A 24,565-nucleotide genomic window follows, 5' to 3' on the forward strand; every position below is an offset into this window, starting at 1 on the left:
AATATTTTTCTTACCCCAACTTTGGTCAAAGACATTTAATCCTCTCACCTTCCCCTAGCATTGTTTAAAACTGGTCTCCTTGAACTCAGGTGGTGAGCTCAGCTTTTCTTTTGCCCAGAAAGCCTTTAGATAACAAAGTGGCATTCCATAGCAACTCTCTAGAAGGGGGCCTGCGTAGGGAAACTCCATAGATCTCCAGTCAAGCTTGCAGTTCCAAACAAATACAGTGTTGTGTTCCAACACTGGAAGGCAAAGAAGAGATGTGTGGGAGCACGCTGGAATCTGCCTAGCTTGTTGGAAATGCAAACACACCCAGATCTTTCATTCTGCTTTTTACTTCATCCTTGACTGGCACCAAGTTCCAGGACAAGCTAATACTGGTTTGTTAAAAGTTTTTAAGACCTGAATTAATAAAGTATCATCCAAAAAACAGGCAATTATTCTATTACCCAAACTCATCAGGAGGGCTACTTTCAGATTTGCAAGATTCTGTGAATGCCACTTTTCAATCAAGACAGAGTTAACATTTATTGTTCTGCTTCCTGGCTGGACTACCTCGAGTGGGATGACATTGCATAAGTGATATACACCAAGGGAACCACCCGACTCCAGCCGATTCTCTGCCACCTTGGCGGAAGCATAAACGGATAGCCGGGGTTTATTTAGAATGACCGCCGGCGTCACGAGCTGGCCGAGTACTCTGTAGGTGTCCCCACCTCTCCTCCCGGCTCAAAGCTGAAAGGACTATCCTCCCAGGAGCTGCGGCGGAGCGCTCCTCCTCCTCCTCCTCCTCCTCTTCCACCATCACCACCACACCACAACCACCACTTCCTCCTCGCTGGAGAAAAGCGACACTCGCCTTTGCCAAAGCCCGGCCGGGCGCGCGCTCGGTGGCTCGATCGGACTCGCATTGCACCTCGCAGTTCCAGGATCTCGGGAGGAGACGGACGCAGGTGAGAGCAGGGAGTTGGGGTTAAGCAAAGAGGGGGAGGCTGATGGGGGGGGGGGAGAGACCAAAATGACGACGCTACTCGTGGGGGGCTCAACCTTGACGCGGAGGACCGTCGTTGGGTTCGAGCCACCCAACGGCGGATCGAACCCAACCCAACGAACCCAAGGATGCGCCAAACGTTATCCAGGTCGGCGAGACTCGGAGGAGAGCGCGGGTCAGAGGACGGCTCAGCTCCATTTGGGGAAGGAAGGAAGGAGGTCGGGGGCAAGTCTGAGAAATCGTCTTCCACGACCCCCTCTGCCCGGCAAAGCGGCGGCTCCAGGCCCTTGCGGTGGCTCTGTTGGACCCAAGCCGAGCGACAGAATCCCAGAAAGCCGGGGAGGCGAGGAGGAGGGAGCTGGGTACGGTTGACAGACTGGGGTGACTTCGCCTCTGCGTGGAAAAGCCAATTCCCGTCAGCTTCCTCGGCCCCCGGCTCTGATCCTGACTACGTTAACAGCGGAATTCAAGAAAATTCTATCGGAATCTCAGTTTCCCTCCCCTGTTCCTCCTATTCAGTAAAATCCTGCTAGGGTTTAATTGTTCCCCTTTCAAAACATTGGCAGCTAACCTGGCTGTGTCTTGCATAGGGGAGTTTCTTACTTTAAATCTTCCTCCTGTTCTGTCCGGATTGATCAGTTGCACTGAATTCAAAGCGAGAGACATTTCATTTCTTCTTCCATTTTTATGCCACATGTAGTTTTATACCTCTTTTCTTCTTCATCACCTCTAAGCTGTATTTGTAACCTTTCACTCTCCCACCCCGGCCCTTCATAATTTAAGATGCTATTTTCTGTATCTTTTGGAGCTCCAGGGTAATTAAAAAGAGAGAGAGATGTTAGATAGAATTCCAAATTTATTGCAGTGTTCTGCCTCTTGGGCCTTCAGGCTCATTTGATTGATGTTTCATGATCCTAGGAAGCTTCCCTTTCTCAAATCTTACAATTTATCTCTCTAGTAGTAATTTTAAAAATAGATGTAGCTTAGGAATGAAATGTGGAGCCTTTAGTGCTCTCTGGGCTTTGTTGTTTGCTAGCAGATGTTTTGTTATCCCTCTAGCCCAGAAATGGGCACCCTTTCCATACACAGGTAGAACCTGACTTACAGTCATTCATTTAGTGATCATTCAAAGCTACTACCACACTGAAAAAAGTGTGACCGGTTTTCACACATAGCCATCATTGCAGCATCCTCATGGCCACATGATCAAAATTTGGATGCTTGGGAACTGGCGGGTGTTTAAGACAGTTGCACTCTCCTGGGTCATGTGATTGTCAGCTGACTTCTGACAAGTAAAGTCAATGGGGGAAACCAGATTCACTTAATGATCACATGATTCACTTAATAGCTGCAGTGGTTTACTTAACAACTGGGGGGAGGAAATAAAACGGGGCAAAACTGTCTTGCAACTGTCTTGCTTAGCAACAAAAATTTGGGGTTCAGTTGTGGTTGTAAGTTGTAGATTACCGGTATTGTTATTATTTGGATTCTTTCTTTTATAAATTTATTATTGTACTTTGCCTCAACCTTGTGATCCAAGTTCACTGAGTGGATTACATGAATACTCCCAAAACAAATAGCAAAACAATAAAAGTTAATCAATGAGTGATGTCAAACCAATATCGGCTGTCCCGGCATAGAACAGGCACATGAAAACAAGCTGATTGCAGATGTTAAAGCCAAAGGAAGAGTTTTAACTTGGACCCAATTAAGGTAGCAGTATTTCATATTCACAATGGCCAATTCTTAAGTGGGTCCTTCCAGCCAAAAAGGCCATCTTGCTTGTAGCCATCAGCCTCACTGGACTTGGCAGAAATATCCAGATCAAAGCCAGTAAAGAACTTGGAGGTGGCCTTATTTGAGAGAAGAGAAAAGGGCACCAAAAACGATAAGGGTTCTGCAGGCCAGCCGTATGATGAACAGCTCAAGGGAACTAGATATGTTTAGCCTAACAAAGAGCAGACTTACAGTATGAGAGACCTGATAGCAGTCTTCCAATACTTGAAGGGCTGTCACAGGAAAGGGGGCATCAATTTATCCTCCATGGCCCCTGAGAGCAGGACAAGAAGCCATGGATGGAGACGCATCAGAAGGAAATGCAACCTGGAAATGAGGAGGAATTTCCTGACAATGAGAATGATTAGCCTCTGAAACAGCTTATCTCCTAGAAGTTGTAGATGTTGAAGAAAAGATTGAGCAACTATTTGTCTAGGATAGAAAAAGGTCTCTTAGCACGGGATTGGAAGGGACCTCCAAAGTCCCTTCAAGCCCTGTGATTCTATGAAAGTCTAGATCTCCAAATCCTTAAATCTCAGTCCCAAGACTTTAAATGGGGCCCATCAAGAGCAAAGGGGGATGTAATATAACTAGACTCCCATTTTCATGCACAGGAAAATCAAGGTGAAAAGCTGCTCTTCCAATAGTTTTTTTTTCTTGCTGTGCTTTTTCACAAACCAGTTAAGTCTTGATGAGGATGGCTGGGAAAGGAAGTTAAGAATATTCCCCAATAAAGAAAAAGTATTTATATTCATTATTTTTAATCAAGGGTGGTAAGGAAAAGTAGACAAATTCCTTCTAGTTTTCTGTGCTGTAGAGAAAAGATCCAAGATCCTTCCAGGTCCTGCCATCATCTACTTCTTTTTTAAACTAGAATCAAAACTAGACTCCTGACTCCAGCACAATCATGTATTGGTGACAGCAATTTCTTTCCTTGGCTTACTCTTGTTCCACTCCATTGTTAAATGTGCTTCATTTCTTGGCTGCATTAGTACAGGTAGTTCTTGACTTAAAATTATTTGTTTAGTGACCATTCTAAGTTACAATGGCACAACCATGGCAGCATCCCCCAATCATGTGGTTAAGCTTGGCAACTGATGGTTATAATGTCCCAGGGTCGTGTGATCAATTTGTGTGACCCTCTGACAAGCAAAGTCAATGGGGAAGCCAGATCCCCTTATTAATCCAGTTACTAACTTAACAGCTGCAGTAATTCACTTAACAACAGTGGCAAGAAAGGTTATAAAACAAGGCAAAACTCACTTAACAACTGTCTTGCTTAGCAATGGAAAGTTGGAGCTCAATTGTGGTTGTTAGAACTATGTTAGGGGAGATTTTGCCCCTTGTTCTGATATTCTCCAAGGCAGCCTCAAAGTGAATGCAACCTGTGAAATTTTCTCTTCTAAGGGTCATGGTGGATGTGACCAGAAATCTCCTTGGGGGAAGCTTAGGCCACTTTGTCCGCCTTCCCTAACATTGTCCCTCCTCCGCATTATGTTTCTTTTCATTTTATTTTCTTCCTGTTCAATCTTGTCCAATTTCACCTGGAAAGTCCCACAGTTTTCTTGGCAAGATTTTTCAGAAATGGGTTGCCCTTTTCTCCTTTCTAGGACTGAAAGAGAAGGACTAACTAGCCAAGGTCACCCAGCTGGTTTTGTGCCTAAGGCAGGACTAGAACTCATGGTCTCTCAGCTTCTAGGCTGATGTCTTAGCCACTACACCAAGCTGATTCTTTCATATCTTTCCCTTCCGTCTTTTCTGCTCTTGATACCCACTTCTCTGTAAACTTCCAGTAGGCAAGAAGAAGACAACCTTTACCTGGGGAAAAAGAAGGAAAGCAGGCTTTTATCTTACTGCAGCTTCCACAAAAATAAGGAGGACAGTGCTTTCCCCTCTTCTTTCCAATTCCAATCCACCATCCTTGAAGTAAAAGTCCCTTTGCCAACAACTAGCCGGTTTCATATGTCAAGATGCTCAGCTTGTTGCCTGGAAGTTGAGTCATGGCAATTGGACTTCTTTTTTTTCCTGTTGGTTAGAAACATGTCTCTGTTTATTCAAGGATCCTGGAGGATATATACTCCTCCAGGGTAAGAGGAGGGGCAATCAACTTGCTCAGACTGAAGAAGCTACTTGCATAAGAAGCCAAACATATCTAAACAATGGGAAAAGAAATGAAAAGCTGCCCTGTTCCCATGACTCAATTTCTATGCTCAGTTTGCTGGTTCTCCATGTTGGAATCCACAGGACCTGGCTACTTTTAGTCATGACAGGGTCTGCCTACCTCCTCCCAGGGGTTATTTCTTCCCTCCTGTTTCTCCTACTTTAACTTGGGAAATGCCAAGTAGGGTAGACAAATGAGGCAGAAAGAGGCTGGGAATGAGACTCACCCATTTCTGCTGCTCTTCCAGGCTGGTGACAATTGACAAGGAAAGTTGGAGAGCCCAAGGGGAAAGCAAATGCAGTAGAAGTGCACCATTCCATAGTGACTCAAAACAGACACAACAGAGACAGAACAGAGACTGGCAATGGGGACCACAAAGGTGTTGTACCTTCTTAAGGATAAGTGGATTTCCCTAAATAATGAGGGAAGCATGAGGGGAAAGTGCTTTCTAGGTGACCTAATTTCTTTGTTCGATTTTGCCACCTTGGATTAGATTGCAAGGTTTCCAAAGTAGGGATTCATTTATGAGATAATATAACTCGCTGGCAGCATAAATCCCTTGCTGATTATACAGTCCCTGTGGAATCATGTAATGCAGGGATGGGGGATGGGGAGCATTGAGTTCATTTCTACAAGCAATAAGCATGGGGCATCACAAGGTTGGGTATGGTGTAAAAAGCATTTTAACACAATAATTCTTAAAATGCCAGAGTGCCGTATTTTAGTGTCATCTGCTTAAACAGAAAATCAGATCATTCCAGATCAGCAAGAAATAAAAAAGGCTGACATAAAGCATTCAGTTTTACAATCATGCTGTCTCTTGTTGTGTACACAAAGCACCACAATGATCTATTTAGTGAGCAGCTGGGTTCATTGCAGGTGTAGCAAGGAATAAATAAAACCCTTGCATGATGAAAAGCAAGCTCTGCTCTCCAGCAAAAACTACAGGGTTAAAAGGACATACAGCTTCAATTGAGTTGTTTTCTTTCTATCATTCTACAGATGCATAAAAATTCTTGTTAGCAAATTTAGTTCTGTCCTCCTTTTGTTAGAAGCATGTATGCAGCATTCCTGGAAAATCTCCCCAATCCTTGGTAAAGTCAAATTATTGTTCTGCTATCACAAATTGTGTATATGCATTGATCAAAAAGCTTCAGCGGGCCCTGCAGATTTTACCAGATGGGCTATCAGTCAGGACACCTCCATTTAAATGGTGTCTGTAACAGCTCTTGATTCTGTTGGATCAGGAAAAGCATGGGGAATTGTGCAGTGGTTGTTTTGCCTGAAAATGGTAAGGCTTAATGGCATTGTTATAAAAGAGATAACTGGGGAACTTCCAGAGCCTCATTCTTGCTCTGTGAGAAAGGTTGGTTTCCTTGGAGATCAGATACCTCAAGGACAAAGGAATCACTTGAGCATCCTTTTCTCATGTACTCCCTAACAAAGTAGAAACAACACATATCAAAGCATCTCTTTTGTTTTCATGGTCAAGGTTTAGAAGCTGAACAAAAACCTGTCTTTTCAACTTCATGAGCCCATGTCATGGTGTAATTTTTTTCCTATGGTTTCCAAGCATGCTATATATGATATATACCATATGTGTGTGTGTATGTATATGTATGTATATGTGTGTATATATATGTGTGTGTGTGAGAGAGAGTGTGTATATATGTATAGCATGGTGTGTGTATATTTATTTATTTATTTATTTTTAGGAAAATTATATTGCCGTCTATTCGCACATGGCAATTCAAGGCAGCTTACAGGAATAATTTATATATGTGTGTGTATAAATATTTAATATATAAATAATATATATACACACACATTTATAAATATAAGTGTACACACACACACACACTACTGTATATATTCATTCACCATCAATGAAACAATTGTTTGGATCCTCCCCAGAAGTTTTTAGTAAGTTGTTTTCCACCATGGCTTTCATTATATATGTTCTTGGTCATAATGGTGAAGAAATTATTCTCCACATTGGTTGTGTTTGAAAGTGGGGGGAAGATCAATGGCTTTTTCAGAAAGGTCTTTTGTTTCAGGCACAGTGGCAGAAACAAAAGCTGGGAGGAAATGATGGCTTTGTTGTTCTCACACTGGCCTCCAACTGCTATTGGCTGCTGGGGCAGGTCAGCTCTTACAAAGCTACAGCTGAATGAAAAGGAAAGCATGTTCATGTTTTATATGAAGAAGATGCTACTTTGGGGTTCTCTCCTTTTGGGTAATCATGTGTTTGACATTTTCAAGATATTCAGAGGTTCTTTTGCAATGTTTGCAAAAGAGAAGTTTGTGAAACATCTTCCTGTTGCAATGTTGGTTATCAATGCCTTTGAAACCATGAAGTTCTTCATTTCTAGCTATAAAAGTTCTTCATTTCTAGCTATAGAATTTCAGGTTCTCTTTTTGTTATTCAGTGCAATTGGACAGACACCACTCATAGTCTAAAAGAGGAGTCTCCAACCTTGGCAACTTTAAGGCTTGTGGACTTCAACTCCCAGAGTTCCTCAGCCAGCTTTGCTGAAAGTTGAAGTCCAAAAGTCTTAAAATTGCCAAGGTTGGAGACCCCTGGTCTAAAACATACTGAAATGTAAAGCAAGATTAATGTGTGCTGAGCCATAATGCAATTTTGGGGTTTTCTCCTATATGAACAGGGGTGGGGATCTACAGGTTGGTACCTATTTGCTAGTACCGGTTGTTAACATTCTAAGCAGTTCAGAGAATCGGTTGTTAGAATAAATTAATGGCCTAATCCTGTAAGGAAGGCAAGAAGGAAACATTCTGGTGTTGCTTACAGAAACTGCCTCTCCGTTAACCCTTATTACATTCTTGGCAGGACTAGACTTCCTGTCTCAGGAACTTCTCTGGAGGTTTTTTTCCCTCCTTTGCTGGCACTTTGCTTGTGTGGAGTGACCATTCAAAGTTACAGTGGCACTGAAAAAAGTGACTCATAACCATTTTTCACACTTACAACTATTGCAGCATCCCCACAGTCATGAGAGGTCAGGTGAGGAGATGCGTGCCTCGATGTGAGTGATGTTGAGTTGGCCACATCCAGCCAGTCACATTACCACCAAGCCATGCCCACCACCTAAGCCACACCCACAGAATCGGTTGTTAAAAAAAATTGAATCCCACCCCTGTATATGAATTGTGCGTTAGTCAATGTGCAGCGACTAATAAGATAAAAATGCATATAGGACTCTCACACTGACCTCCATTGATCTGAAGATCTGTACAGTCAATGTTTGAATAATCACTGGAGTCCATAAGATTTGTTGTGATGTGCAAGCTGTATGGGTAAAAGGAGTCTCTGTTAACTTTGTTCCCCATCCTTAAAACATAGACCTTTCTACCGCAAGACAATTCAACTTCTGGTGTGAGCTCAAATGTAAGGTATGGGAAGATCTCCTTAATTTCAGAGGCCTTAAGCTCCAAACTGCTCTTCACTTAACAATTCTTCTTCTATTTGATTTGTAGAGTAAGCAACAATGAGGAAATCCCTTGCAACCAGTTGGGTTTTACTTCTCCTTCTCCTGCTCCAGATGGATTCCTCTCTTTCCAAGAAGAAGCCTAAACCTGGTGGTGGCCAACGCCCACCTGGTTACCCCCAGCAACATCCTCCAAACAGACCTAATTACCCACAAGGTGGTTACCCTCAACCTTATCCTGGACATGGAGGAGGTTACGGAGGTGGCTATGGAGGTGGATATGGAGGTGGATATGGAGGCGGCTATGGGGGCAGCCAGTATGGCAAGCCCTGGAAACCCAAACCACCCAAGCCCAAAATGAAGCATATGGCAGGAGCAGCTGTGGCTGGAGTGGCAGCAGGCGCAGTGGGGGGTTACCTCTTGGGCAGCGCCATGTCAAACATGCAGTTTATGTTTAACAATCCTTATGAGCAGCAATGGTGGTATCAAAACCGCGACCGCTACTCCGACCAAGTTTACTACCCAAAGTATGACCAACCAGTTTCAAGGGACGTCTTCGTGAGAGACTGCACGAATGTCACCGTGACCGAGTACATTGAGCCCAGTGGTAACAGGACAGCAGATGACATGGAGAGAAAGATGGTGACACAAGTGGTGCACCAGATGTGCACTGAGCAGTACAAGTTGATGTCAGGTGTCACTTCGCTGCTTGCCAACCCTTCTGTGCTTGTAATGGTTACACTGATCTTGTGTTTCCTGTTACACTGAATTGTTTTCCTAAAGCTTCTCTCTTGTTGAGCTAGCAATGTGGAGCAGGGACCTCTATAAAGCATTCATCTAGTGAGAGAATACATTCTTGTATGTGCAATTTTTAATGGGTATGTTTAAGAGTTGTTCTATCTCTTAAGTATTCTTGAACATATTGGCTTCTTCAGAGAACACATGGTCCCTTTATAACCACCTGTGATTACTGTCTTTAGCTGCAAAAAAGTTTTGGGTGGGGAAAAGAGGGACATAAGCACATTTTATAACAAACCCTAGCCTGCTAGAAATCTGACTCCATTCTCAAATATTGACCAAGTCTGCGCTTACACACAATATACATAAGAATGACCAAGTAATTTTTGGCCAGCTACCATTGCATTGCACCTTGCTAGAAAACCTTTTTTTATTTTTATATCTAATGCAGCAATCATTTTGTATTATCACATAGTCTGGCTTTCCAAAGGACCAAGTATATCTTCACAAGGAAAGGTTTGCATTTTTTTAAAGGGCTTTGGCAACCAGAGCTGATCTGCATGATAGCCTTGGAGCTCTTGAGTGACCCATATCCAACATGACTGATTCACAGATAGACATTCTGAAGGCTATTCCACATGTCATAAAAACTTATTGCGTATGAAGCACAATTGCTGCAGATACACAGCGTGTGATTAATCTTGCTGAAGGCAAGTAGCCTTGAAACAAAGATACCATGGTGGAAATATTTTATTGAGAGCAGAAATTTTTTTTAAATGTCAGTTTTTGGAAGGTGAAGGAGCAGGTTGAAATATTATTATTTCTGTTAAGAAATGAGTTCTGAAATGAGTTCTAGAAATCTAAAGTTATTGAAAAATAGTAATTGCCGTAGTGGCACTTCAGACTTCAAGGGTATGATGAAAAATTACTTACAAGTAGACTAAGAATATGAAATATATATTCCAAAGAGAACTTCAATTTCTCTCCCTTTAAATGATAATTGTTCTGATTGGGATAAGCTTATCAGAAAGCTAATATGAATGATTCAATTAACATTAAGAGTTACGTAGCATCCAATAGATCCTTGGACCACAAAATCACTAGGAATTTGAAGATTTTAACTCTGGAGAACTTTGGAATTAACTTCCACTTCCAGTACCAAAGTCACTTTCATTGGCTTATTTAGAAAGTCAAAGAAATATAAACTGAAATTTAGAATTGTCTCTGGAACAACTGGAGAACCTGACAGTGCTACTAAATCACAGAACATTTTTGTATGTGGGAAAATTACTCATGCCATCCATGCTGATGTCTCAGTTGGCCCCAATACTGCTAGTTGGAATATAAAACACAGAATCATAGGGCTGGAAGGGATTTATAGTCCAACCCCTTGCTCAAGGCAGGAGGCCTTATATCATCCCAGTCAAATGGTTGTCCAGTCTATTAAGTAAGGAGACAGTGATCCCCTTTATCTTCAGCTACAGGTCGGAATAAGAAAATTAATGGAAGATCTTCTAATGAACTTTGATGTTTTGATGTTAAGCTTGTGAACTGATTTTGCGTAACTAGGTTTGGCATTTTGCATACTGAGGCACTATGTTAGAATTATTCTTTAAACAAGATTGCTACAAACCCTTTGCTCTTTCCACACCCTGCTTTTGCTTCCTTGTTGTTTTATTTATTTCCTTGAAGTTTGGGATGCAAAAGCTGACATGGCCTCCGCAAGTGTCACATTTTTGACCAAATGTTTCTTAGCAGAGTTTGTGTTTGTTATTTCTCCATTATATACAGTGAAGCTTAGAAATATTACTGCTAGAAACACAACAGCCACTGGAATTCAGCTAGCTTGAAGATGCCATAGTCATTTAATTTTAAGACCTAATTGAAAATTGTACTTTGGGCTGTAATAATTTTGTCTGTCCTAATGCTTTCAACCTATGGTGATTATAAACAGTACTTTTAAAAAACTATGGTGTATTTCAGTTGATTTGCTGATTGACACTGTGTTTGTACCAGATATAAAATGGTTAGTGTAGTAAAAAATATAATAGGATATGCTCTTTACCTATTGAGTATATCTGGTATATTTGAATATTTTGCCAGGTGATTACTGTAAAGGCCAACTTTAAATAGTGTTGTTTTCATATAAGAACACAAAAAAAAAAACAAAATTGGGGGAAATGTTGGATTTTGAAGTGACATATCAGTTGTCATCGGGATATTTTGTAACTCTAACTATGCATGGGCTTCATTTTGATTTGCAAATGTTTTTTTAATTAAATGTTTGATATAAAGTTAAAAATAAAATATAAGAAATAAACATTTGGACTATGTTAAATTATTCCTAATGATACAAGTATATTGTTCATATAAATTTACAAAAATAACCTTTGGGTCCACTTTGTTATTAAATGGAATGAATCATCTGGGCAGCTGGACTTTGGTTTTAGGAAAAGAAAGCAAATAGATTTTTAAACTGCATTTTGGGGATAGATAATGATTTGGACAGGATTTACAATAATTATTGTAACATTTGATCAATATTTATACACTACTTTTTCTTCTGAGAAAAACTGATTGTGGCTGTTTCATCTTCTTCTCAAATAATTTGAAAAGGCCTTGGATAATGTGTTTTTTTACTGTGCATGCACTTAATCTGAATATCACATTAAGCCAGAACAGTCTTTAAAATGGATAAACATGATTCATGGCTTAGTTTTACTTACTCACTTATTCACTGATTTATGTATTAATTAAATGTATACATTGCCCATCTCGATATCAAGCCCTATGGTGAAGTGTATGGGGAAAATAAATGTAATACAATCTCTCTGTCTCTGTCTCTGTCTCTGTCTCTGTCTCTCTCTCTCTCTCTCTCACACACACACACACACCATAGAAGACCAGGTATTCTTATAATTTTAAGATACTATGAAGCTTTCAGGTGGGATGCTAGTCATGGTAATCCAAAATTAAATCAATGCACATTATTTTAGCTTGGTGTGAAAAGGCAATTCAGTCTAAGCAACTTCCTTAAACATATTTACACAGTCAGAGAATATAAGAGTTTGAAATGATTTTTTTTAATCAGTTAATGCAACTTCTTCCTTACTACAGCAGTGGATTTGCAAACAAGGACCAAATACAAGGCCAACAGACCTATTTTGGTATTATATAGGCCATAGTTTTATTTGGCAGTTTAGTTGAAAGGATGAGAAAAATAAATGGAGATTAGCATGTCAAACAGCAGTTAACAATTAATCTTCAAATAAATTTTGTGTTGGAACAGTAATCGTCATGCAAGGAAATAAATGTGAGCACTATATATCATATGGAACATGTTAGATAGTAACAAATAACCAAAATAGCTTAAAAGTCTAGCTTCATGTTTGCAACATTCATGCTCAGATAGACTTTCCAGCTGTTCTTATATAGCTCTTTCCACCACACAAAGAAGGAAAATTAAACAAAAACACAAACACTGTATTACGTATACCCCAATTAGGATTTCTTTGGGATTTCTTAGTTCTTAATAAAATAGATGCTAAAGCTAGCTTAAAATTATTTTTCTGACCTTTTACAGCTGAATTAAGTCAAGAACCAAATGCAGAGATAACAGAAGGATTTTGCTTCCTCATTAGCCTTACTAGCTTAACCACACCTACTGATAGGAAAAGTCAAGCAAGGATGTTCAAGGAGTGCTGATCAATACATTGCTAATGAAGGATTGATAAAAAATTATTTAACTTCACATCTCATTTAAAGAAGACAGTTTTTCATGATGGGAATCCATCTTCAGAATTTAAGCCAAGCTTTTCTTTTCTCAAAGAGACCCCTTTTTAAAGGACTCCTTTCTAAAAAGGAAAATGGAATAAATCCAACTGCATTCTTTGTTTCAAGAGAAGAAGCACATTAATCCCTATGTCAGCTGCCTATTCTAGTGCTTAGGAACCCAAATGTATTTACTTACATATTTATGCATTAGTTGGATTGATACCCCATTGTAATTAACTGGCTCTCAATTTTGGAATAATTTCAATCCAAGCCAAGTCTCTTTCCACTTCTGACTTGTGACAACCATCACAGCATGGTAGAAAAGAATACTAAAGAGCTTAGTCCTAAAGGTGCTTTTTTCCAAAAGTCAACTGGACTTTCTCATTTTTTTTTTCTTTGAAAACATTTTGCTTTTCATCTAAGGAACTTCTTGGATGAGAACTAAAATGTTTTCAAAGGGGAAAAAAGACTAGACAGTCAAGGTGCCTTTTGGGGGAAAATAGCACCTTGGGATAGCCATAGGACAACTATGACCTGGATGATTGAGGATCTCCATAGACAATTAGAGTTTAAACTCACTTAGGTATTCAATAACATTTAAGAGGTCAAGGAAAACAAAAAATGGAAAACAACATAGAACCATGTGGCTTTCAAACAGTATTCTTAGTCTACAAATTATTAATGACTGGACAAAACTTCCCAGTCATATTTAAGGATAGAGATGACAATTTAGACAAAGAAGGCACAAAAGCAGTTTATCAAACAGGAGTCCCTGCAACCCCAGAACCACAAGTGATTTCAAATCTTCTTTCTGCAACCATTAACCCGCCCCCTCTCTATCCCTTCCATAATTGCTGAAAAGTGATAATTCAGCTTTCCACCATTCAGAGATAGGAACCTATAGGAAACAATCTAACATCAGTACATCATAGTTTCAAAAAAATGTTCAGCTCAACATTTGCAGCCCATCCAGATTCATGGTTTTTCAGCACCAAGTTTGCAGGTGTCAGATCCAACACTGTAAAACATGTTTGCCATCAAATGTTGCCTGCCTCTCTTTTGAGGCGTGTGATAGTTTTCATCACTCAGCAAAAATGGTTGACTAATCAGGTACATGTTGGAATTATCAGCTCCCATTAGAGGAGAGCTATTTTGGAAATAGTCAAACAAAGGATATCCAAACCTATTCAGGTGTTTGATTCCAATTGTTCAGAAAGTCAGTTTGGTTCCAAGATTGGACTTGAGGTGTATTTGAATGGAACCTTCAATTCAAACCTTGATGTATTCATTTTAAATAATCTCAGAAGTCTTCCTTCCTTCCTTCCTTCCTTCCTTCCTTCCTTCCTTCCTTCCTTCCTTCTCAAAAGCAACTTCTATTATCAAGTGAACTGCTAAAATATTTCCTGAAAACTGAACAGATTTCACTGAAGGATCGAAGCAATAGGAATGGGGGAATTATCCACTCTCTCCATCTTAAATTAGATTTGATGAATACAAAAAAGGAATCACTTTAGACTGATTCATGATGGCAATTGGAATTCATTCATAAGTAGCCTATGCATTGCATCTCTTTGCATCTGATGCAGTCTCCAGAAAAATATGAAACCACAACTAAATTATTGCTGGAGAGAGAGATTCCAGACCTCAGATAAGAGAATAGCAACCATGGAAGAGACTTAGAAAGCATAACCTTTAGAAGATTAGGAAAGGAGTGATTAAGGTAATGATTGAAATGGAAAAAGGATGAATTAGAAACAAAACATTCTCAAAAGAAAAATTCAAATCAGACACAGCATTGTTTGGGGCATTGTGTTCACTGACTCCTCTGGGACTATTAGCCAAAACTGCTCCTTCTCCATGTTTGAACTCACTTTTGATTTCCAGTGTAGTAGCTGTCTCTGGTTTATTATAATAGTAGCTGCCTGACATTGTGAAAACAGTCAAACGGGGGTACATCTCCATGCATTTTCCATTTGCCACTTGTGTCACCACTCTGGCTTCCAATTCATCTTCAGTTTGGTTTCCAGTGGGCTTCACATATTCTCCCATGGTGACATTTACACACTCACTCAGGAAAACATCTCTTGAAATTGGCTGGCTAGAGTTTGGGTGGTAAACATGGGTGGCAAAACGGTGGCGGTTTTCATTCCACCAACGTTCTTCCTCACTGTTGTTAAAATAAAAATACATCTTGGCTATGGGGCTGCCTAAGATGTAGCTCTCAGGGTCTTCCGCTGAAACATCCACAACAGGTACCCCCACTACATATTTCACTTCATCATCCTTTGGCTTTGGGTCCACTGGGTTGCCACCATGAGGTCTGGAACTGTCTCCTGAAGAGCTGGAGAAAGTACGATACTGCTCAATGCACATTTCCTTCACCACATGCTCCACCACCCTGGCTTCCATCTCATCCTCTGTTGTATTCCCAGTGGGCTCAATGTATTCTTTCACTGTGATGTTCACACAGTCTCTCACAAAGATATCTTGTGGAACAGGCTGGATGTACTGAGGGTAGTAAACCTGATCAGAGTAACGATGGCGATTTTCATACCACCACCGCTCCTCATTCGGGTTGTTAAATTGAAAATGCAGATTAGACATGGCACGTCCCAGGAAGTAGCCTCCAAGAGCTCCTGCTGCTGCACCTGCAATTGCTGCTCCAGCCACATGCTTCATCTTAGTCTTGGGGGATTTAGGTTTCCAGGGTTTGGGATTATAGTGTCCCCACTGAGGATTTTGGGGATTATATGGTTGGTGTGGGAAATACCCAGGATTTTGAGGGTTGGCTGCATATGGTGGAGGATGTGCTGGGTTTGGGGGTTTGCCCGGATATGGTGGAGGATGTGCTGGGTATTGAGGGTTGACGGGATATGGGGGAGGATGTCCCGGATTTTGAGGGTTGACCGGATATGGTGGAGGATGTGCTGGGTTTTGGGGGTTGACCGGATATGGTGGAGGATGCCCTGGATTTTGAGGGTTGACAGGATATGGGGGAGGATGTCCTGGATTTTGAGGGTTGACCGGATATGGTGGAGGATGTGCTGGGTTTTGGGGGTTGACCGGATATGGTGGAGGATGTCCTGGATTTTGAGGGTTGACCGGGTATGGGGAGGGTGTGCTGGGTTTTGGGGGTTGACCGGATATGGTGGAGGATGTCCTGGATTTTGAGGTTGACCGGATATGGGGAGGGTGTGCTGGGTTTTGGGGTTAACCGGGTATGGGTAGGCAGGGTTATATGGAGGGGGATTCCCTGGGTTAACGGGATTATTTGGGGGGTGGGCAGGGTTGTATGGAGGGGGATTCCCTGGGTTAACAGGATTATTTGGGGGGTGGGCAGGGTTGTATGGAGGGGGATTTCCTGGGTTAACAGGATTATTTGGGGGGTGGGCAGGGTTGTATGGAGGGGGATTTCCTGGGTTAACAGGATTATTTGGGGGGTGGGCAGGATTTTGAGGGTTGACAGGATAAGGTGGAGGGTGTCCTGGATTTTGTGGATTGGCAGGATTATGGTGTGGATGTGGAGGAGGGTTTGCATGATTTGGAGGATGTTTTACAGGATTTTCAGGCCTGTTTGGGGGTGCATTATGGGCAGGCCTGTGTTCAGGTGGGTTCTGTGCTGGTTTTCTAGGTCTCTCTGCAGGCTTGACAGGATGATGTGAGGGTTTGCTAGGATGATGGGAAGGTTTGCTAGGATGATGGGAGGGTTTGCGACTTGGCTTTCGACTGCTGCTGCTGCTCAGTCTGCTGCTTCCTTTTTTAGAAATGGAGACAATCTCCTCAGTCTGGAGCAAAATGAAGAGAATCACGATTGAGGAGGCCAACAGGAATTTTCCCATGATGACAGTTCTGCAAGATAAAATGGGGAAGACATCTAGTTTGAAACTCATGCAAATGTGACATAAATGATACAAATTTATCAAGGAGAGCAGTCTCAAAGGTGCTTTTTCAACAGGTGACTAGACTTTCTGGTTTTGTCAGCTGGTGCTCCATTCAAAATCCAAGAAAGAAATACTTAGACTCCTTTAATCAGAGAAAATATATCTTTTACTGGAAATCAAGTGGTAGCAACAAAAGAATTCTGAATCTGAGAAAATGGGTACGTAAATCACATATACAAAGGAATGGCAACGTTCCCACCCCCGATAGTTCAATTGGCTCATTCCATTAAAAGTTGTGTAGATCATCATGTGGGCATCTCCAGGTGGTGATGAGGCCTCTGTCCGTTGACCTTGACATATTTTGATAAAGGGTTGCAGCTATGCATAGCATAGGATAGAAACCTAAGCAAGAATGTACACCCCCCCCCCAGTTTATACAGTTCTGGTTTGTAACACCTCCAGCTCACTTCCCACAACCATTCCCCCCTCCTCCCCCCGTTACTTATGATAGCCGAAAGATGCAAAGCAAAGGGAGAAAATCTTGAAGGCTGACAGGTTTTTCTTTGAAGACATTTTGCTTCTCACCCAAGAAGCTTCTTCAGCTCTGACTGGATGGTGGGGAAGGGAAGGATTTATACTCCTTGCAGGCAGCTGGTTGTTTGCATTCTTTTAGCAAGTCATTAAGGCCACCTGGAGGTTTATCTGTGTCGTCAGGGTCCCCTGAGTGGTGCAAATTGGCGTGGAGCCTTCTTGGAACTATTGAAAGGACTGTGTTGTAGATTGGAGGTAGATGATGTCATATCCCTCCCCCCTTCCCCCCATCCCCCATTGAGAGAGGGCTGTTCAATTTTGACAAAGATGGCCTCTTTAACCCCTTTTTCAAACCAGTGGTCCTCTCTGTCCAAAATATGGACTTTGTTGTCTTCAAAAGAGTGCCGTGTATTTTAAATGCAGATGGACTTGAAAAAGCACCTTTGGGACAACCAACACCTGGATGGCTGAGAATCTCCATAGGCACCAAGGAGAGCAGTGTTTTCTCCAAAATTATTCATGACAAACAGCTTATAGAATGAGCAGTCAAAAGAGATTGTAGAGCCTCTTGTCTTCCTTAACCAATTAGCTTTGATAAGGAAATTACCAAAAAAACAGGAGAATTACATGCTTCTGCAATCACATGAAAATTGCAAAAAAGATTAGGTAGTTATACAACTGGGGATGGGGGGTATAAAAGCTCACGTAAGCCTAATTCTTAAATATTTCATTCTTTTAGGAGGCGGGTGGCTTTCTACAACACAACCCTCACATCTACTTCAATGTAATACATAAGCTTTTGCCCATAGTCCAGGAATCAATGGAAATGTAAAAGTTCAAACTGCAAGATTAAACAAACCCAGCTGGATAACCTTGGGCCAGTCAATCCTTAGAAGAAGACTCTCCTGCTCGAGCAGAGGGTTGGACTAGATGACCTCCAAGGTCCCTTCCAACTCTGTTATTCTATGATTCTATAATAAGAAGGAAGGCAAGGACAAACCTCTTCTGAAACTCTTGCCAAGGAAAATAGAGATACTTACTCCAGGCTGTTACCAGGTGACAGCACAGACTCAAAGGCACCAAAAAAAAAAAAAATCTTCCAAATGCCAGATCTGTTTCTAGTTCTTAGTAATTCTCCTATTCCACGTAAAAGTGTGACTTGCTCATGCAGATTACATATATTTGCATTTCTGGATTCAAGATTTTCTTTATAAAATTTACATGTATTTACTTAATGATATTTAATCCTGATTTTCAATAAGAAATGCTTCCAGAATGCCTTGCATTCAAAATAATAACGAATGACAGGTTTAGAATAGAGTAGATATTTCAGAATTTGCGAAACTTTAAGGGAAGAGAGAATAAAGCAATTCCTTGAGCTGGCTTTTCAGCAGATTTGGTTAAATGGCCCTGCTTCATATCCTGTTTTCTTCTACAATGGACTGATTTAAAAAAAATGAAAAAGAAAGCCTTTTTATACCTATGTGCTTGGACAACAGTAAGAGAAGTCAGAAATATGAATTTTCATTTTCAAACAAAGACTTCCCATTATCCTCCATAACTCCTTAAGTTTTTGGGATCATTTTCAAATGCCCAAACTTCATTCCATGATATCTAGAGACTTGATTTCAAGTCTTTATTGCCAAAAAGAGTCTAATTTGCATCCTGTCTCTCTCTAGTTTTGTTTGTTAGACCTAAATGAAAGCCTTCTTTCTTGAGCTCTTTACTTGGGTTGTCATTTGCACATCTTGAAAGGAAGAGCAACAGAGCAGAAATAAGAGATATTGATGCAGAACAAAACAGCAAATTTAATACAGAACATTTGACCATAATGAAGAAGGCTGTATCAGATGGTGGACCAACATAGTCTTTATTTCCCATCAGAGTGATTTTTCTTACATTCACAGAAAACACAACAAATGTGTCAATCTACCCCTCCACGCACACACAAATCATTGTGTTTTCCCCACCTACCTCCCACCCATGGTATAATTGCTGATATTTGGGGCAATTATCATTTCCATGCAGTGCCAATCTCCATGCCTTGAGAGACAATAATGAAACTCATCAGAAAAGGTTATGACATTGAACTACATTAAATTCTCTGAAGTTCTGAAAATGGACTAAATGCCAATCCCAGTGAATTTTAAGAACAAGGAGAGGCATCTTCTTATCCCCAAAGAATACATAGGTAGAATTTAATTTATTTTATAAAGAATTTATAGAAAGAAATTATGGCTTGAGCTGTGTACATTTTCCCACAAAAGATAGAGTAAATCAAACAACAACAGTAGGTTATGCCAATAATTAGGTGATATTGAAGGACATCCTTCTAGCATTCTTTAGCACATCTTCTGCAGTTACAGTGGACATTGTACTATCCTATCCTATCTCATTTGTCATATGCTTAGTGAGTATAGAGCACCTAAACAGTATGGAAACCTGTTCTTCTCAAATTATTTTGCATGCTTCGAGTGAAAGTCTTGCCACTGAAATTATTTTTATTTTATTTATTCATGTATTTATTTTTCATATTTCTTTACCACTTATATCCCTCAGAGAGAAGATTTGGGCAGTGTACAATATAATCAATAAAATTGAAATCAGAATAATTTAAGGTTAAAAAGTGTAAAATTATAAAAATAACATTATAAAATTTCAAAAGGTGAAACATTCCAAGATGGAGATTAGCAGTTGTTAAAACAGACGGGGAAGGTTCTAATGGGGCCAACCCACCACACAATTGTGTGAGCCTCTGTGTCCCCCCATGCAAGGCTGCACAGTCAGGTTTTGACCAGATTTCGATGTTAAGTGTTTATATTTAGTCAGTTCCTTCAAATACAGGAAGACTTCAGCCAGAAGAGACGACCATCGCTTGGAAAATTGGATCCCTGCCTTTCTTCTAAGCTTGAGTCTAGTCAATTCTCCTTCTCAACTCATCAATCTGTAGGCTCAATACATTTTGATATTGTTAACAATTTTCTCTATTTTAACATTTGCTTCTGGTGTTATCCTACAAAGGAGGAGGAGGAAGATGGCTTCTGTCTTAATCAACACTTATCAATTTGTGAAGCAACAACAGATGTACTCAGTGATCCTGCCAAATCTGAACTCCCATAAACTTGGAGTTTTTTGGCTCATGTACAAAATTTATATTCAGCCACAACTGCATGCTCTCTGTTAATCTGACTCCTGTAAGTTGCTCTGAGCTCTTTCAGGAATCATGGGAGGACAGTGTAACAGGCTGCTGTGTGTCAACTTAAGCAGAAGAATCTCATCAGTATTCTAATATAAAGCCGAAATCCATAGCATACATGCATGTGAATGCTCAATAAACAGTCTTTGTTTACTTAATACAATTACTTATATTGTTTTCTTTTTACTGTGCATGTTTTAGTTCTGAATTCATTGTTTAAATACTTGCTTCTTGTGTATATTTTTATGTAAGTAAGCTTATATTATTCCTTTGTAAACTTCTCTTTGAACTCCTGGAAGGCATAACAATATAGGAGGGAAGGGAAAGGGGACAGGGGAGGGAAGGGGAGGGTTAGGGTTAGAACATCTCATTCACAGATCAAAATGATAAATCAAGTGCAACAGATCTGGAAAAAATATATATTATCTTGCTTAACCTTTAATGTGTTGTGGTAAAAAGTTTTAGGAGGTTTTTTGTTTCTTTGTATTCTTTAAGCCTCTCATCTCAGTGTTTCATTTCCATAATTGCTTCACTAGAAAAATAAACTAATGGGAGAAGGAATGTTACACTTTATGTTGCACAACTTGATCAATAATTTCTTCTCTTAAACTGCAAAGTCATGTTTTTTCACTGTGACACATTTATTTTGCAATTTTCGGCCAGGATGTCTTTATCTATAAACCATGTGAGCAAGCATGTTGCAAGCATTACAAAAAAATTAAGAACATTCTAATGACCTGGTACAGCATACAAAGTGAAGGAAAATCAATCTAGAAAATCAGACCTGCTCTAGAAAAAAAATAGCTATTTAGCTATAAGTTTTTATTAATGTATGAAGTTCTGGGCATCATGTTCTGAAAATTTTACGGTTCCTTTTGTTTTCCTTATCCCAATTCTTGAAATAATATCTTCTAATATTAAACTTCAGTAATTGAATTGGAAAATGAAAAAGTCATCCTAAATGAAGAGTTTTAGAGTACATAACTTTATATACTCAAAAAAAAACAATTTTAGGAAATCCTTAAACAGTCTGACATTGTAAATTTCTAGGATCTATAAATTGCTATGAATTCTATGAAGAAAGGGGAGAAGAATATTAGAGTATTTATTTTCTTTAAAATATATCTCCCACACCTCAAATAAATGTGGACTCTAATGACAATTAAAGCAAATATTTTCCACAACCTGCTCATAGCCTACATTAATATGCAAAGCTATACATGATGAACGATTGAGGAAACAAGTTATGTCTCGTCTAACAAGAGAAGGATTAGAGATGATGTCATAGTAGACTTCCATTATATGAGAGGCTATCACAGGGAAGAGGGGGTCAATCTATTCTCCAGAGCACCTGACGACAGGACAAGAAATAATGGGTGGAAGATTATCAAAGAGAAATCCAACCTAGATTTAAGTATAAATTTCCTGATAGTGAAAACAATTAATCAGTGGAACAGTTTGCCTCTGGAGGTTGTGGATGCTTCATCACTGGAAGTTTCTGAGAAGAGACTGGACAGCGATTTGTTTGGAATGGTATAGGATTTCCTCTCACAAGCAGGGGGTTGGACTAGAAGACCTCCAAGGTGCCTTCCAACTCTGTTATTCTATTCTATTCTAAATTGCTCTATGAGTTCTTTCTGATCAAATCCAAATTTTGGGGAGAACTAAGAGCATTCTTTTCCCCTCATCCTTTTTTAGCATCCAGAAACTTCTTTATGTCTTCAGCAGAATAAGTGGAATAAAAACAGGTCCTGAGGTTTGTTGCTGACTAAGAGTTCCAAACTTGATTTCCTAAAAATTATTTCTCAGCACACAGGAAGAAGGGGGGAAAAGGTGCATGCTGTCCCATGAAATCTTTTCATGAGTGCCAGACCATGTGTTTAAAGTCATTATTTGTACCAAAATGTTTCACAACAAGGGAATGAATCAATTAAGTGATTGGGGCTGAAAAAGTGAATTGCACCTACAAAAGTCTGTTGAACTCATACCATGTTGCTTTCTGGTATTGTTTTCAACTTTCCATAGGAGCTACAGATGAGCACAGTATTAGCGCATGAATTGGTTTTTTAGGTTGTTGCTTAAGTCTGTTGCTTTAGGATCCTACCAACCCATTTTTAAAATGACAACAATTCATTTGAAAGAGGTGAGGATCTACCAAGGATTTGTAAAAGTAAATGCTATATAACATAGTCACCCATGGTAGGGAAGATATTTCAAAATGGGCTAGGCTTTTCCATCTTGCATCATGCCCAGTTGTCAGAAACAGAATAATCTGATAATGTAGAACAACTAGTGCAAGAAGGTGCTACCAACTTGCTCCAATTTTCATCACCTCAGAATTAACGGAAAGAACGACTAGGTAGAAAATAAAAAAACCTGCAGTTGGATATGGTCCAAACTATAGATCTATTGATAAAGGCAGGTGTCCTTTTCATGCCTAATACCATTGCTGATCATATCACTGTGCCAAATCATGCAAACTAAGTGCCAACTTTCATTTCAGAATGATGTAGGATTGGGTTAAAAGACCTCCATGGTTCTTTCCAACCCTGTTATTCTATGTTCCATCAACCAAATCAAAACATAATTTGTCTCCCCCTTGAAACTACTTATATATAAATGGGAAGAGGATGTTCCCTCTTTCCCCAACAGTTAGAAGCATCTTGGCAGGCCGATTTGTACACACACACACACACACACACACACACACACACACACACACACAAATCTTAAGAACGTGCCTGCATCCCACCCAGAATTACTTTTGATGTTGTGATTCTTTTCTTCCTCCATTTCCTTTTCATTTAAGAGGAGCTTTGCTCTATCAAAAAGACAGTGTAGGCAATCATGCTGAGCCAGCAGGAACATCCTGCTTCCCTTCTATCTATCAAAACAGTCTCTGTTTCTCTGTCCGGGGAAATTCCAAAATATAGTGGCTGCTCGTCAACAAAATACACCAGATTAAAGACACTCACAACGCCTTTTTAACAGAAGTGGTTGTTTTGATTGCCCTTAAATTGCAGAGCACCCTCGGTAGAAGTTTCAGATGCTTCCACCGCCTCTTGCTTTTCCTCTATTGCATTATGTAAGGAGAACACAATGTCCTCCGAGTGAAAAAATAGCCTCCAGAATTCATCTGGATCACTTAAAGAGAGCTGTATAACATGAATGGGAAAGTGCTCCTTCCCAGCAAACAAGGCACAGGCGTTTTAGCTAAATGGCTTCTCTAACGGGACTGCTGTGTGTGCATTTATGCATTTAATTGTCCTGAATCAATGAAAGAAACTTACCCTCCTGTTGACAAATTGAGGAGAGGCTGTTCGTAAACTCTGTCTTCTCAGAGAGGCTGGTCGTGTTCTTTTTCAGTTCCGCAAATCTCCAGATGCTGTAGCTAACGGTAGGTGGAGCGTGTTCAGTGCCTATTATGGCCTGTTGTTTATGCCAGAATCTACGCCATTTGAAAACCGTCTCTGAACCACTCCTGTGTTCCTATGAATGGATTAAGAAATGACACATTCTATGGGGCTGTTCCCAGAAAGGGCAGGAAACCTTTTAACAAACCTGGGCACGTAGCCAAGACTTCCAGCCTTGCTTATGAGTTTGACACAGAAAGTAGAAAAGAGAGTTTTTCATTCACAAGATGGAAAGTGACCGTTTTTCAACTTAAGGAAGGGTATTTGACCCTTTACTGTATTTCTAGGCTCTGGCTCTAAAAGCTTCAGGGAAATCTAGAATGAAAGGAGCTGATTACCAAAACAATCTATTCAGAAACAGCAGCAAAGGTTCACTCAGCAATAGTCGGAAAAGGAGATGGAAGTCTCTCTCTTCTGCAGAATTAAGGTAGGCTCGTTCAGTTGCTACCATCTCCATTAGCCTCATCCAATCATATTATTATGGGTGGTCTTCAACTTACAACAATTCATTTCGTGACCGTTCAAAGGTACAACTTTACTGAAAAAAAAAGTGATTTTCCTTCATTGAAAGTGATTTGTGACCATTTTTCAAACTTCTGACCATTGCAGCATCCCCACGATTACGTGATCAAAATCCAGATGCTTGGCAACTGGCATGTAT

At 40.2% G+C, this 24,565-nt stretch overlaps 2 protein-coding genes across 2 annotated transcripts; one reads left to right on the plus strand and one right to left on the minus strand.

Annotated features, from left to right (window-relative positions):
- The first annotated feature begins 460 nt into the window (after nt 1-460).
- LOC113447188 (major prion protein homolog) lies at nt 461-11,939 on the plus strand. Its single transcript, XM_026717226.2, has 2 exons — nt 461-953; nt 8,421-11,939. Exon 2 carries the CDS (start codon nt 8,432-8,434, stop codon nt 9,137-9,139), a length of 708 nt encoding a protein of 235 aa, XP_026573011.1. The 5' UTR covers nt 461-953; nt 8,421-8,431; the 3' UTR covers nt 9,140-11,939.
- Nucleotides 11,940-12,170: 231 nt separating this feature from the next.
- On the minus strand, nt 12,171-23,939 carry LOC113447187 (uncharacterized). The gene is given in 3 exon segments (XM_087938887.1): nt 12,171-15,990; nt 15,993-16,732; nt 23,782-23,939. Coding segments are annotated over 2 exon segments (2,145 nt in total). The 5' UTR covers nt 16,723-16,732; nt 23,782-23,939; the 3' UTR covers nt 12,171-14,575.
- Nucleotides 23,940-24,565: the final 626 nt, after the last annotated feature.

This window comes from Pseudonaja textilis, chromosome 9, assembly GCF_049901715.1.
Source record: "Pseudonaja textilis isolate UNSWEBS1 chromosome 9, rPseTex1.2, whole genome shotgun sequence".
Taxonomy (NCBI): Eukaryota; Metazoa; Chordata; class Lepidosauria; order Squamata; family Elapidae; genus Pseudonaja; species Pseudonaja textilis.

Bases quoted from the DNA above. Each gene is read 5' to 3' on its own strand.
- LOC113447188 (XM_026717226.2), top strand. From the start codon at position 8,432: ATGAGGAAATCCCTTGCAACCAGTTGGGTTTTACTTCTCCTTCTCCTG.